The sequence below is a fragment of the Leptonychotes weddellii genome, chromosome 4, assembly GCF_054177405.1.
Source record: "Leptonychotes weddellii isolate Sample4059 chromosome 4, ASM5417740v2, whole genome shotgun sequence".
Lineage (NCBI taxonomy): Eukaryota > Metazoa > Chordata > Mammalia > Carnivora > Phocidae > Leptonychotes > Leptonychotes weddellii.
The window spans coordinates 41,921,802-41,935,650 of NC_138372.1; the positions used below are offsets into that span (position 1 = coordinate 41,921,802).

General features: G+C 37.5%; 1 protein-coding gene across 2 annotated transcripts in view; it reads left to right on the top strand.

Moving 5' to 3' along the window:
* Window positions 1–387: 387 nt before the first annotated feature.
* C8A (complement C8 alpha chain) overlaps window positions 388–13,849 on the top strand; it is a 62,475-nt gene continuing 49,013 nt past the window's right edge. The window contains exon 1 of one of the 2 annotated variants that reach the window (XM_006737906.3): window positions 388–552. In XM_006737906.3, coding sequence (XP_006737969.2) covers window positions 476–552 — 77 coding nt within the window. In that variant the 5' untranslated portion in view covers window positions 388–475. The remainder of the gene's footprint in view (window positions 553–13,849) is intronic. The other variant, XM_031033065.2, reaches the window with a different exon arrangement.

A 13,849-nucleotide genomic window follows, 5' to 3' on the forward strand; every position in this document is an offset into this window, starting at 1 on the left:
CCTTTATGTAACTATTAACATTTTCTACATTTGGGCGGCTGTTTATGACGAAGCTGATACACCAGTATTAGCCCTGTTTCAGTCTTACAAAGCAAATCGATCTGACTTCAGAAGTTCTGAGAGCCACTCAGAAAGATTGAATGAATTCTGCAACTGTCTCTTGATTTGGCTTTGCCTCATTCTGAAAATAAGTTCTCTTTCCCAGACTGGTATTGGCTTCAAATCCTCCTTTCCTCAACCATATGGATATTACTTTTCAAAAGGTCTGAAGGACAGTGGCCTTTGGTGTCTGAAATTTTAGGGTGTTTGGCTAATCAATAACCCTTGTCACTAATTAACCACATCTCAATGAGAGCTGAGTGAGTTCTGTTAGTTCCAAACATTAAATTGATCTTACAGGTCCCAGCCTGAAGACATCTTTAACTCCAACTCTCTGAATAATTTTATTCGTTCTAAGTAATATAGGGTGGATGAGATGTTTGCTGCTGCTTTCTTCATCTTGTCTTTGATGACTTGTCAGCCTGGGGTAACCATTCAGGAGAAGGTGAACTGGTGAGTTGGCCATAAATCTGCAAAATTTGCACATAGGGATCACCTAATGGGGAGCTAAGGCACTTTCCTGTTTGCAACAGGTTATTTTAGGATGGAATGTGACCCCTTTTGTGTTATTACCAATCCAGTGAAGGACTGCAGGACAGTGAAAAGAGCATGCCCTTGGAGTCAGATGGACCTGTATACAAATCACAGATCTAATACTCAAGAGTTGGGTAATCTGGAGTGGACCACTTAATCTCTTTGAGCTTCAGGTTCCCTAGTTGGAAATGAGAATAATAATGCCTCATCTATAAGAGCTAATAAATATGAAATAAGTCCTAGATATAAAGTATACTCAGTTTAATAAATAATAATTCTCTTGAGTAATGTTGGACAGCTAACCTCCACTTATCTGTTTGTAAATCTTGCAAATTCCCATCTCATAGTGTTTGAGGGAGGATACAATTAGGTAATGTTAATAACATCATCTTGGGAAAGGCAAGAGACTGTAGAGATGCTGGGTCATTTCATTCTTTTTTTTTAAAGACTTTATTTATTTGAGAGAGAGAGAATGAGAGAGAGCACATGAGAGGGGGGAGGGTCGGAGGGAGAAGCAGACTCCCTGCAGAGCAGGGAGCCCGATGCGGGACTCGATCCAGGGACTCCAGGATCATGACCTGAGCCGAAGGCAGTCGCTTAACCAACTGAGCCACCCAGGCGCCCTGGGTCATTTCATTCTTAAAATGAGTTTACCTTTTGCTGTAGGGTAAAGACTGAAAGTGATATTTTCATATGTACATTGCAATTTTACCCATTTCATTTCCTTGAACGGTCCAACCTGGCTTCAGGTTTTTATATCTTAACATCAAGTATGTCATGGTGCTTAAACAGCCCCTTATTTTAGCTTTGGGGTAATGTGAAAGCAGTCCTTGTTTCCCAAACACTGAAGATATTAAGTTGAGCTATTTTATTCAAGTTCTTGTTGAGTGATTTAATTTTGAATCATTATTGCTAGAGCAAGAGAGATTTCCTTTACATAACAGTTCAGAAGGGGGAAAGGCATTTTTACAAGCAGTTAATTTGCAACTTGTATTTAAAGCAAATTCACTTTTGAAAAATCAGAAAATTCACCTCTAATAATTAGAAGATAAAGGCACGAGAACGGTGGTAAAAGAAATCTCTACTGAGATACTCTTAATTATAAAAGCTTATCATTGTAATCCTTTTTGAAAATGAACAAAGAGTCTTGATGTTTGATGAACTTATCAAATAAGACAGACCAGTGAAGAGGCAAATTTGAAGTCAAGGCAAAAGAGAGCCAATTAAATACTTAACAAAGTGCTGAAGTAGGAAATCATGAGGTCTTTGTATCTAATGCCAGTTTATCTGACCCTGGCCTTGAAAATGGAAGACCACATGGTGAAATAATTTTACTGGGTTCAAATTATGGCCCTGGCATTTACTATTGGTGTGATCTCAGGCAAGTTACGTAAGTGTTCTGAGTTGTAAAATGGGAGGAAATTCAGAGAAACAAACGGATGAAAGTACTTAGGACAATGCCTGGTACTTAGTAAGCATTCAGTGGAAGCTACTGCCAGTGGTTTTGTGGGATTGTTATTGTCATATTTTGGTCTTTCCATTCTCTCTGATGGTTGACAAAAATTAGATAGAACAAATGTATAGTGTGTCAATTGGCATGGATCGTCAAGTTTGGTCAGTGATTTCAAACATATACAGAATTTAACAGTGGCACTCTTTTTGCCCCAAATAAAATCTTACATGAAACCTAACAGTGAGAAAGACAGATGATATACATTTTTATTGGTACACTTTAATTTTTTTTTTTAATTTTTTTTAAAAGATTTTATTTATTTATTTGAGACAGAGAGAATGAGAGACAATGAGCATGAGAGGGAGGAGGGTCAGAGGGAGAAGCAGACTCCCCGCCGAGCAGGGAGCCCGATGTGGGACTCGATCCCAGGACTCCAGGATCATGACCTGAGCCGAAGGCAGTCGCTTAACCAACTGAGCCACCCAGGTGCCCGGTACACTTTAATTTTTAAATTTGTTTTAATTTTTAAAATTTTTGGTACATTTTTATTTTTATAAGCTCTTTTTTACCATTTGCTTATTATATATAAACTCTTAATAGAAACATGGGATTGAGAAAAACATTTAAAAATAATGGTGATGAGGGATGCCTGGGTGGCTCAGTCAGTTAAGCATCTGCCTTCAGCTCAGGTCATGATCCCAGGGTGTGGGATCAAGCCCCGCATCGGGCTCCTTGCTCAACGGGGAGTCTGCTTCTCCCTCTGCCTGCCGCACCCCCTGCTTGCGCACTCTCTCTCTCTGACAAAAAAATATATAAATAAATCTTTAAAAAAATAAAATAATGATGATGAAAATCAGTTGTAATATCCAGCCTCAAATATCAATGGCTCTCCATCACGTATTTTATATAAATAATACATTTTAGCATGTGTGCTGCTTTAAAAAGTTTAAACAATTTTCAGTTCTTCTAATTTATTGAGATTGTTTTATGATAAAGAATATGATCTCTTAGTGAATATATCATGTGCACTCAAAAGTGTGTATTTCTGTGTTGTTGGGTGTAGTGCTAAGTCATTAAATCAAGCTGGTTGTTAATATTGCTCAAGTTTTCATCTCCTTGTTCTATTTATTACTGAGGGAGGGATGTTGCCATCTCCAGCTGTATTTGTGGATTTGTCTATTTCTCCTTTCAGTTCCTTCAGTTTTTGCTTCATGTGTTTTCAAACTCTGTTATCTATCATCTATCTATGTATCATCTATCTATATTTAGAATTATTATGTCTTCTTGATGACTTGCCTCCTTATCATTATGAAAGGCTTTCATTATCCATAGGAATTGTTTTTGTTCTGCAGTCTATTATTAACATAACCATTCTTGCTTTCTTTTGATTATTGTTTGCATGGTGAGTTTTTTCCAATACTTTATTTTGACTTATCTGATTCTTCATACTTTAAAGTATGCTTCATGAAGATAGCACATAGATGAATTTTGCTTTAGTGTCTAGTCTAACAATCTCCGTCTTTTAATCACAGTATTTATACCATTTATATAAAATGTAATTACTGATAACTTTGCATTTGTTTATCACCTTTTTGTTTTTTACTTGTCCCATTTGCTCTTTATTTCTGGTTTTTATCTTTTAGATTTAATATTTTTTCTAATTCCAAATGATTTATTAGCTATTCTTCTTTCTTGTTGCTGTTGTTATTGTTCTTAGATTTACAATATATGCCATTAATTTATCACAGCCTACTTTCCAATAATGATATCATTTTTGATATCATTTTTATTCTCACTGAGTAACTTCCTTTGACATTTCTTGCAATGCAGAATGACTTCTGGTGATGAATTCTCCATTTTCTAGTGGTCTGAAAAAGTCTTTATTTTGCCTTTATTTTGAAGGATACCTTTGTTAAATATAAAGTTCTAAGTGAGTTATTTCTTTTCCTGCCACATCACTTTAAAGATTCATTCCATTATCTTTGGCTTGCATAGTCTCTGAGGAAAAATCTGCTTTCCTCTTTGTGTAATATGTCATTTTAAAAAAATTGACTACTTTTACGATTTTCTCTTTATTACTGATTTTCAGCAATTTGATTATGATGCACTTTGGTATGGTTCTGTAGGTTTATAGTTCTCACCAAATTTGGAAAAAAAATTTCACCATTATTAATTTAAATGTTTCTCTGCCCCATAATCTCTTTTCCTTCTGATAGTATAATTGTAGATAGGTCAGACTGCTTGATATCCCACAGTCCACTGAGGCTCTGCTCTTTTTTTTTGTTGTTGTTGTTGGCAGTCTTTTTATCTTTTTGTTCCATTTTGGATAGCTTCTGTCACTGTACCTTCAGGTTTGCTAATCTTTTCTTCTGCAGTATTTAATCTGTTGTTAACCTGTTCAATGAATTTTTCATTTCTGTTGTAATGATTTTCAGCTTTAAAAGTTTCATTTGGTATTCTTTTACATCTTCCACTTATCATCATGTTAATGATTCTCCTTACATACTTGGATATATGTGCAATAACTCTTCCAAAGTTCTTGTCTGCTGCTTCCATCCTTTCTGTATCACAGATCTTTGGAATTAGGACTGACACAGACAGCATATGGTTTAATCCATCCACTCATGTGGCAGGCAAAGAACCTGAGCCCCAGAAAGAGAGAGAGAGAGAAAGGGGCATATTATATAACAACCAGGCCTCTCTGCCAGGCATTTTAAGAATACTGGCCAATTAATCCTCATTGTGTCCCTCTAAGATTGTTGTAATTATTATCCCCTGATTGAGGGCCAGAGAGGAGACAAAGCAGTCTGACAGGTTCTAAATCACTCGGCCATCTAGTGGAACAGTCAGGTCTTCTAATTGCTGTATCACTGTTATCTCCACCATTCCTGCTACCCTCACCCACCAGAAAAAAAAAAATGTTTTTTTTTCCCCAAAAACTAAGCACACATTTTGATAAGTAGTGCAAATACAACATTTTCAACCAAAAATTTCCATTGATGGAAAATGAACAAAATTCCTTTAGAGGGACTGATGGAAACATGAGTGAGAACCTCAAACATGGAGGATGACCATAAAGGTTTGTTTCTCTGTATTATTAAATAGGACACAGAGGTAGCAGACCCTGAGAAGCTTAAATCATGATCCTTCTCTATTTTATTTATTTCAGAGGCATCAGAGTGTGTTTTACAAAGTATCCAGGGCTAGAGCCATGTGACTATTTTCAAAAGTTGTCCAGATAACTGGAAATCAGTATGTATTCAAGCTACGTGAATTTTTAACTAATATGAACAGTCAGTAGTGGACTCATATCCAGAGTAGTGGATATGACTCAGAAGTGAATCCTGTGAATGTGGACATTTTTGTTCAGGGTAACTAATCATTAGCTATACTTCAAGTGGCATTGGGTATTGGCTTTGGAGTGAGATCAACCTGTGTTTAAATCCTGGCTTCACCACTTAGTGGCTCCAGAATTTGGGGAAGTTAAACTAAGACTCAACTTTATCATCTATAAAACAGAGACACATATTTCACTGAGTGTTTCTCAGGAGTTAGGCGAGTTCATACAAAGTACTTAGCACAAAAATGGCACATGGTAAGCCTTTAGAATATTAATCTTATTACTCTCTTTCCCTTTTGTCAGAAATCCTGCATAGTGTATCTTGGAATGCTAAAACAATGCATACGTTTTAGTGTCAAACAGCCTTCATTTAAATCCTTGCTTTGCCATTTTACTATCTATCTAACTTTAAGCAAGTTTATTTCATCTCCCCATGAATCTGTTTTACTTACCTATAAAATGGGTGTAATAATTCCCACCCCACAGCATTCTTATAAAATTTAAATGAAATAATATAAAAGTGAACGAGATAATATATTTATACCCAACATTTGTACTGAGTTCCTACCATAGGCAAAGTACCACACTTAGCACTAGGCTGCAATGGTGAACAATATAGTCGTGACCTCTGCCTGGTAGAATGTGCAGTGTAGGGATGGAGATAAAGTATGAGCAGTTCTATGTATATGGCATGGTGTTAACATAGGGCAGGCAGGTCAAAGAAAGCTATCTAGAGGAAGAGAGGCTTAACTGAACTGGGACGTTTCAGCCAGATGAACGAGGTGTGATTACTTGATGTGAAGGAAACAGCATTATGCAAACATACTGCAGGAAAGCCTGGCACATGCTTAGAACTAGAAGTTCTGTGTGGAATTCTCTGTGTACCCAGCACACGGTAGATACTTTTCATTTGTTCATTTCATCCATCCATTCGTTCATTTGTTCATTTATTCATTCAGTATATACTCTAAGTATGCTAGGTGTTGGTGGTGAACTAAACAGATAATGTTCCTACCCTTAAGGAATTTACAGTGTAGTGATAGAGTCCATAAACATGTAAACAAAACATTACAGTAAAAAAACTGTGATAAGTACTATGGAGGAAACAAATAGGGCCTTTTGACGGAGGATATTAGAGCAATCTAAAGACAGGCTGGCTGGTGGGTTTTCTCTAGAGGTGGCATTTAAGCTGAGAGATGTAGGATGGTAAGGAGAAGCCAGGTGAAGAACAAGGGAGAATGGAGAGATCAACCTGTGCGAAGATCCAGTGGGAAATGGCCCATCATGCTCCTGGCCCTGAAGGATGGGAACAGCATGAGAGTAGGGTATTGTGCCCTAAGAGGATGTCAAAAAGGTGGGCAGAGACCAGATCACAGGGGACCTTGGCATCATGATGAGGAATTTGGACTTCAGTCTATGTGTACTACCAACCAACCAACCAACCAGCCAAAAAACACTGGAGGGTCTTATAAAGGGCGGGGTGGGGGGGGGCGGGTAGGGATTATCTGATTTCTAATAAAAAAAATTCATTCTGGTGGCTGTGCAGAGAAGCAATGGGTGAAAGCTGCAGTGGGAGCTCCCACAGGAGGCCACAGCAACGCTCTGGGTGAGAGATAATAGCGCCTTAAATGAGAGTTGTAGCAGTAGAGGTAGGTGGAAGGGAAGATATTTGACATATATCTTGAAAGTAAAATGACAGAAATTTCCAAAGGACTAGATATGGGGGTGAGGGGAAAGAAGGAATTAAAGACCGCAGCCAGGTATCTGTCTTGAGCAACCGCATTTTGGGGCCATTAAAAGTTTGCCGTGCCTCAGAGGCACTGACCTGGGGGAGATCTAAAATGGCGCAGTTGGATAAAGAAAACAGGATTTAAGAGGAGTGGTCTAGGTTGAAGACCTAAAGTGAGGAGGCATCAGCATAGAGTCATGGGAAGCCCAGGAAATGGATCTCACCTTCCTAAGAGTGAGAGAAGCAGAAAGAGAAAAGAAAGGCAGTACTGCACCCTGAGGCATTCTAGTTTGTAGAGAATTCAAAAAGAACTGGCCACAGAGGTCGGGAGGGAGCCAGGAAGTGTAGTGCTGAAGCTGTCCAAGACAGACCGATTTCAAGAAGGGAACAATGGCTAACAGAAGGAAGTGAGACCAAGTCAGAAAACTTCCCACTGGATTTAACATCATGGAGGTCACCGGAGACTCAGTCAACTTTCAAAGTCAATTTAAAATACCTCAGTTTCATGACATAATTTCCACGTAATAACTGAATGGATCTGCCTCAAGGTGATATAATTAGTGACAGTCAGTCTTAAATATAAGCTGAGCCAACTTATTAGGATGATCCTTTGGCAATAATCAGGGTTAGGCCTTCTAACCTTCTAGCCAATTTATTATTTTGTGATCTCAATTGCTGAGGTAGCCACATGCGGGGGTCAAGCATTTGACTCACAGGTTGCATGTTCAACTCCAAGTTGTAGGCCCTTTGCCCTCTGGGCCACCCTATTTAAAAAGTCAAATGGGTAGCATCTCACTAATCCACCCCTATACAGCATAGGCATTCAATACCTTTTTGATGAAGGTGGAGAGTTTTGATGAGTGTGCATGGGGTTGAGAAGGTTAGAGAGAAGGAACTGACATGTACGTCAGGCTTGTGCTTGGGGCTTTACATACATGATCTTAGCCCATATTCAAAACAGTCTCACAAGTTATTATTATCCTGTTTTTCACTTATAAGGAAATCAAAGTTCAGTAGGTAGCAGAAACTGCATTTCAATGCATGTTTGGTGGACTCCAAACCACTTTGTGTTATATGAGCATGCCCTCAACTGTGTTACATGATCTTACAGATGTTGCATGAAACAAGAAATGATGTGTTCAAAAATTTGGGAAAATGCTGGGTTGTGTAAATTAGAATGCAGGACTTCTCAGGGCCTTTAATATGTTGCATTTTAAATTTCCAAGAGTAGCATGTTGTATGCAATTTATCCAAATTTGACCATGTAAGTTTTCTTCTCTTCCTTCACAACCCCAGGTTGAGTACTCCACAGAGCACACTTTGAGAAATCCTGCCATAGTACTATATTGACTTGTGGCGATTCTGTAGACAAAAAAACCCTAAAAGCCAATTAGGTAAAGAAACTTGCTCACTGTAGCATAACAAAGTAGATGTAAACTAAAAATTGTAATCAAAGACTCCCGACTCTCAGTGCTCTGTATTAAATGTGTTATTGCTTGAGTAGAGTCTCAGCAGCTAGGAGATGCTTTTCTTATTTTTTATTCTTTGGAGATGCTTTAAAACTATTTTCCATGATTTACTAGATCACAAATTTATCCATGGTTTCCTAAATAAATGAAAAAAGAAATGATACAATTTTTCTGGAAAGCCATTTGGCCATAGGTGTCATAAGCCTTAAAATCACCCGTATCCTTCAGCCCAGCCATCCCATTCTACAGGCTGTATCTTCAGGAAAGAACTTAGAATATGGAAAGACTGGGTGCTCAATAATCTAATTTTTTGATGTTAGACGAGTGGAACCATGTGTAGCCATCATAAATAGTTTACATTTCTGCTATGGTATTAAGTGGAAAATCAGGACATAAAATATAATACTCAGTATGACCTCAATTATATTATGAAAATGGAGCGAAAGGAAATAAAACAAAATATTAATGGTGGGAAGGTTGGAGGCATTTTTTTTCTTTTATGTTCTCTTTAAAGAGGATGTATTGCTTTTATAATAAGCAAAAAATAAACTACATTTAAAGATTCATTGGAATGATACGAGAAAATGCTGGACATATTGATATTGGCTAAAAGGTTGGAGCCCTGTAATGACTTAATGAATGGTCCTTGTGTACTTTCTGTACTCTTTCTTCAATGATAGGATTACTATGTGTGCTTCTGTCTAGACATCATGTCACAAAGCTTTTAAAGCTACAGCAACACAGCACTGCTCTGTCTAGGTTTTCACTTCCATCCATTAATACTGTTTCCTTTCACTTTGACATCATAATGCAGTCTCTGTGGGCTTACATTGACACTATCTTGTCAATTCCATAGTGAGATGCAAAAATAATCCTGGAGTCATTTTCTGTTCCCAAACCTTCATCATGTACCTTCTACCCACCTTTTGATGATTAGAACCCTGTCTTTCTCCATGTTCCTATACTTCAAACTTTTATTATTAGGACAATCTATCAGAAAAATGACATATAGACAGAATCTTGAGCTATTTCAATATCTAGTTACCAGAATTAATTAATTAGCTTCTAACCAGAAATTAGGTTCAAGTAAGTCTCTAAACGATGCCATTCTTTTTTCTGTAAATTGGTTTCATTCTTTCCCTTCTTTTCTTTCCTTCCTTCCTCTCCCTCTCTCCCCCCTTTCCTCCCCTCTTCTCTTTTTGTCCATCACCCTCCCTGCTTTCCTCCCTTCATTCTTTTTTTTTTCCTTTCCTAAATATTGCTGAACACTTTCCTTGGGTCTGACAGCATGATAGGTATAGTAAACAAACATACAGACAGATCTGCCTTCACAGAGCTTACAATCTGGTGAAGACAGAAATTAGACAAATATTACAAGTGTGATAATTAAGTGTTGAGAAGATGTGCAGAGATTGACCAAACCAGATGAGGGGAGGAAAAATATTTCCTGGAGAAATGGTGTTTAGGATGACATTGAAAGATACCTAGGAGTTAACCAGGTAAAGTGGTAGATAGTTGGATTCGTTCAGGATTGGATTTTATAGGTAGGCATGATTAAGGGAAGAGTGGAGTCTAGAAATTTAGGACATGATTATGATTTTAAAATGATAGATCATGGAATCAAAACTAGTTATAAAGGGAAATGAAAATAGAGGGAATATTATTGATAGAAAACTTAGGTGTCAAGAGAGTAAAAGCCCCAAAGAAGTCCAAATAAAAGTGCATTGGGAATCCTTGAGCATATAACAACAGAAGTAGAAGAGCCCCCAAATAACTATTCACAGATGACTCACGAATTAATGATTTGGAGGAGAAGCTGTTTCAGAGAGTGAGAAGGACCAGGATGTGACCATAGAGGATGGTAGAGTGATGAAAAAGTCCCTGGAGGTGAGGAAAAGGAGTAATTGAGGGGCAAGAGTTGGATAGCTCATTTATGGGGCTGGTGGGGCTTCCCGGGGTGATGGAAGGAATTGGAATAGAGAGGAAGTTTGTGAGCCGAGGGCTGAAGTTTTCTTTGCTACCGTCCCTACAGTAGCACGGGTATTACACATTAACATCATTTTATAGATCAGAGTTTCTCAAAGTGTGGTCTGCAGACCCCAGGGAGTCCCCAAGATCTTTGCAGAGGAGCTCTATGGGTTCAAAACAATAACACTAAGACATTTGCCCTTTCCGCTGGGTTAATACTTTCACTGATGGTGCAAAAGTTATGGTGGATAAAAATACTGTGGTCTTGGTACAAATCAAGGCAGTGACATCAAACTCAGAGGAAAGAAGTTTGACTTAAGAAAGTCCCTCTTGCAACAGTAAAAATCACTAATGTTATTAAACTTCAATCTTTGAAAAAAACACCTCAATCTTTGAACACAAGTTACTTAAATATTCTATGTGACAAAATGAGGAGAATGCATTATGAACTTCTGCTGTACTGAAGTATGATGGTTGTCTTAAGAAAAAGCAATTAGCCACTTTTTCCCCTGGAACATTGTTTTTACTCGACAAGATAGCTAACAAGCTATGGTTATTCAGGCTTACTTATTTGGCAGACATTGTTTCAAAAATGAACAGGGAGCCCATCACTTCAAGGAAATCAAATAATATAATTTGTTATCAATGATAAAATTTTTGAGCTTTCAAACAAAAATTAAAATTTTGGAAAACATAACCACTGAGCTTGATGAGATCACTGGTGATAAAATAATAAATTTGACTTTTTATATTGGAGAGTGAAATGTGTTAATATTGTTAAGATATGCATAGTGAACCATTGTTTTCCAAATTTCCAATGCCTGGTGTTACAAAAATCATGTAGGAGTGCCAGATCCATTTAAAATACTTTAATGTAACAGGGTGCAAAAAATTCATTGACATGCTTTCAGATTCCACATTGCAAGTAACATTTAAAAAATTATGGCTTGTCAAGTTGTGGTGTAGTATCAAAGAAGAATACCCATAGTTATCTGAAAGACTATTAAAATTCCCCTCAACTATGTAACATTTTCAACTATATACATCCATGAGGCTTATTTTCCTCAAAGACCTCAACAAAAGCAACGAAAAGCAACAGATTGAATGAAGAAGCAGAAATGAGAAGGGAACTGCATTCTACTAACCCAAACATTAAAGACAGTTGCAAATATGTAAAACAATGACATACTTTTCACTAATTATTTTTCATGGAAATCTGTTTTCAAATAAAATTATGGCATATATTGTAACATGTAGTGAGTTTGATGTTAAACTTTTATTATTTATTTATTTATTCTTTAATTTTATTATATTATGTTAGTCACCATACAATACATCATTAGTTTTTGATGTAGTGTTCCACGATCCATTGTTTTCATATAACACCCTGTGCTCCATGCAGTACGTGCCCTCCTTAATACCCATCACCGGGCTAACCAATCCCCCCTCCCCCTCCCCTCTAAAACCCTGTTTGTTTCTCAGAGTCCATAGTCTCTAATGGTTCATCTCTCCCTCCGATTCCCCCCCTTGATATTAAACTTTTAAATAGATAAATACATATTGCTAAAATTTATCTTTTGATTTTTAATGTTGTGAGTATCAGTAGCTGCAGCCTACTTAAACAAAGGTTCTTTGGAGTCCTCAGTAATATGTTCGAGTATACAAGAGTCCTGGGACCCAAGTTTGGAAACCAGTGTTAAAGATGAACATTGCTTTCCCCATGGCTCCTTGGCGTGGGTTTCAGCCTGGGTGACTAGTAGCTCATGGAATAATTAGCATGAGATTTGAAGCACCCTTTTTCCTACACTTGGGTGATAGTTGTGCCATTCGTCACAGCAGAGGGTACCTGGCTCTCAGAAGTTATGGTAATACTGGTGGTAATAGCCAGATTAACAGGTGAATCCCACCAAACAATTAAAGAAGAGTTAATACCTATTCTCCTCAAACTATTTCAAAAAATGGAAGAGGAAGGAAAGCTTCCAAATACATTCTACAAGAAATGGATAAATTCCTAGAAATCGACAATCTTCCAAAATTGAATCAGGAACAAACAGAAAATCTGAACAGACCTGTTATTACTAACAAAATTGAACCAGTAATCAGAAAAGTCCTACAAACAAAAGTCCTGGACCAGACAGATTCACAGATGAATCCCACCAAACAATTAAGGAAGAGTTAATACCTATTCTCCTCAAACTATTTCAAAAAATAGAAGAGGAAGGAAAGCTTCCAAATACATTCTACAAGGCCAGCATTACTCTGATGCCAAAACTGGACAAAGGCCTCACGTAAGAAAAGTACAAGCTATCTCCAATGAACACAAATGCAAAAATCCTCAACAAAATATTAGCAAACCACATTCAACAACACATTAAAAGGATCATTCACCATGATCTAATGGGATTTATTCCAGGGATGCAAGAATGGTCCAATATTCACAAATCAATCAACATGATACACCACATTAACAAAATGAAAGATAAAAATCATACAATCATCTCAATAGATGCAGAAAAAGCATTTGACAAAATTCAACATCCATTAAAGATAAAAAGCTCTCAACAAAGTGGGTTTAGAGGGAACATACCTCAACATAATAATTAATAACATAATTGCCATATATGACAAGCCCACAGCTAACATCATACTCACTGGTGAAAATGGAGAACTTTTTCTCTAAGATCAGGAATAAGACAAGGATGTCCACTCACCACTTTTATTCAACATAGTCCTAGAAGTCCTAGTCCCAAGCAATCTGACAAGAGGAAGAAATAAAACATATCCAAATTGGTAAGAAAGAAGTAGAACTGTCACTATTTGCACATGACATGATACTATACGTAGAAAACCAAAGACTCTACTAGAAAACTATTAAAAGTAATAAATTCAGTGAAGTTATAAGATACAAAATTAATGTACAAAAAATGTTAGCTCTCCTCTGTACTTGTGGGTCTCTAAAATTAGGATAACTTGATCCACAATAGGATTGATATAGAATTTAAAAAGATAATTTATATAAATGCTCCAGCAGCACACCTGCATAGAGTAGGAGTGGTATTGTTAAAATGTCCATACTACCCAGAGCAACCTATAGATTTAATGCAATCCCTATCAAAACAGAAACAGAGGGCGCCTGGGTGGCTCAGTCGGTTAGGCGACTGCCTTCGGCTCAGGTCATGATCCCGGAATCCCGGGATCGAGTCCCGCATCGGGCTCCCTGCTCGGCAGGGAGTCTGCTTCCCCCTCTGACCCTCCCC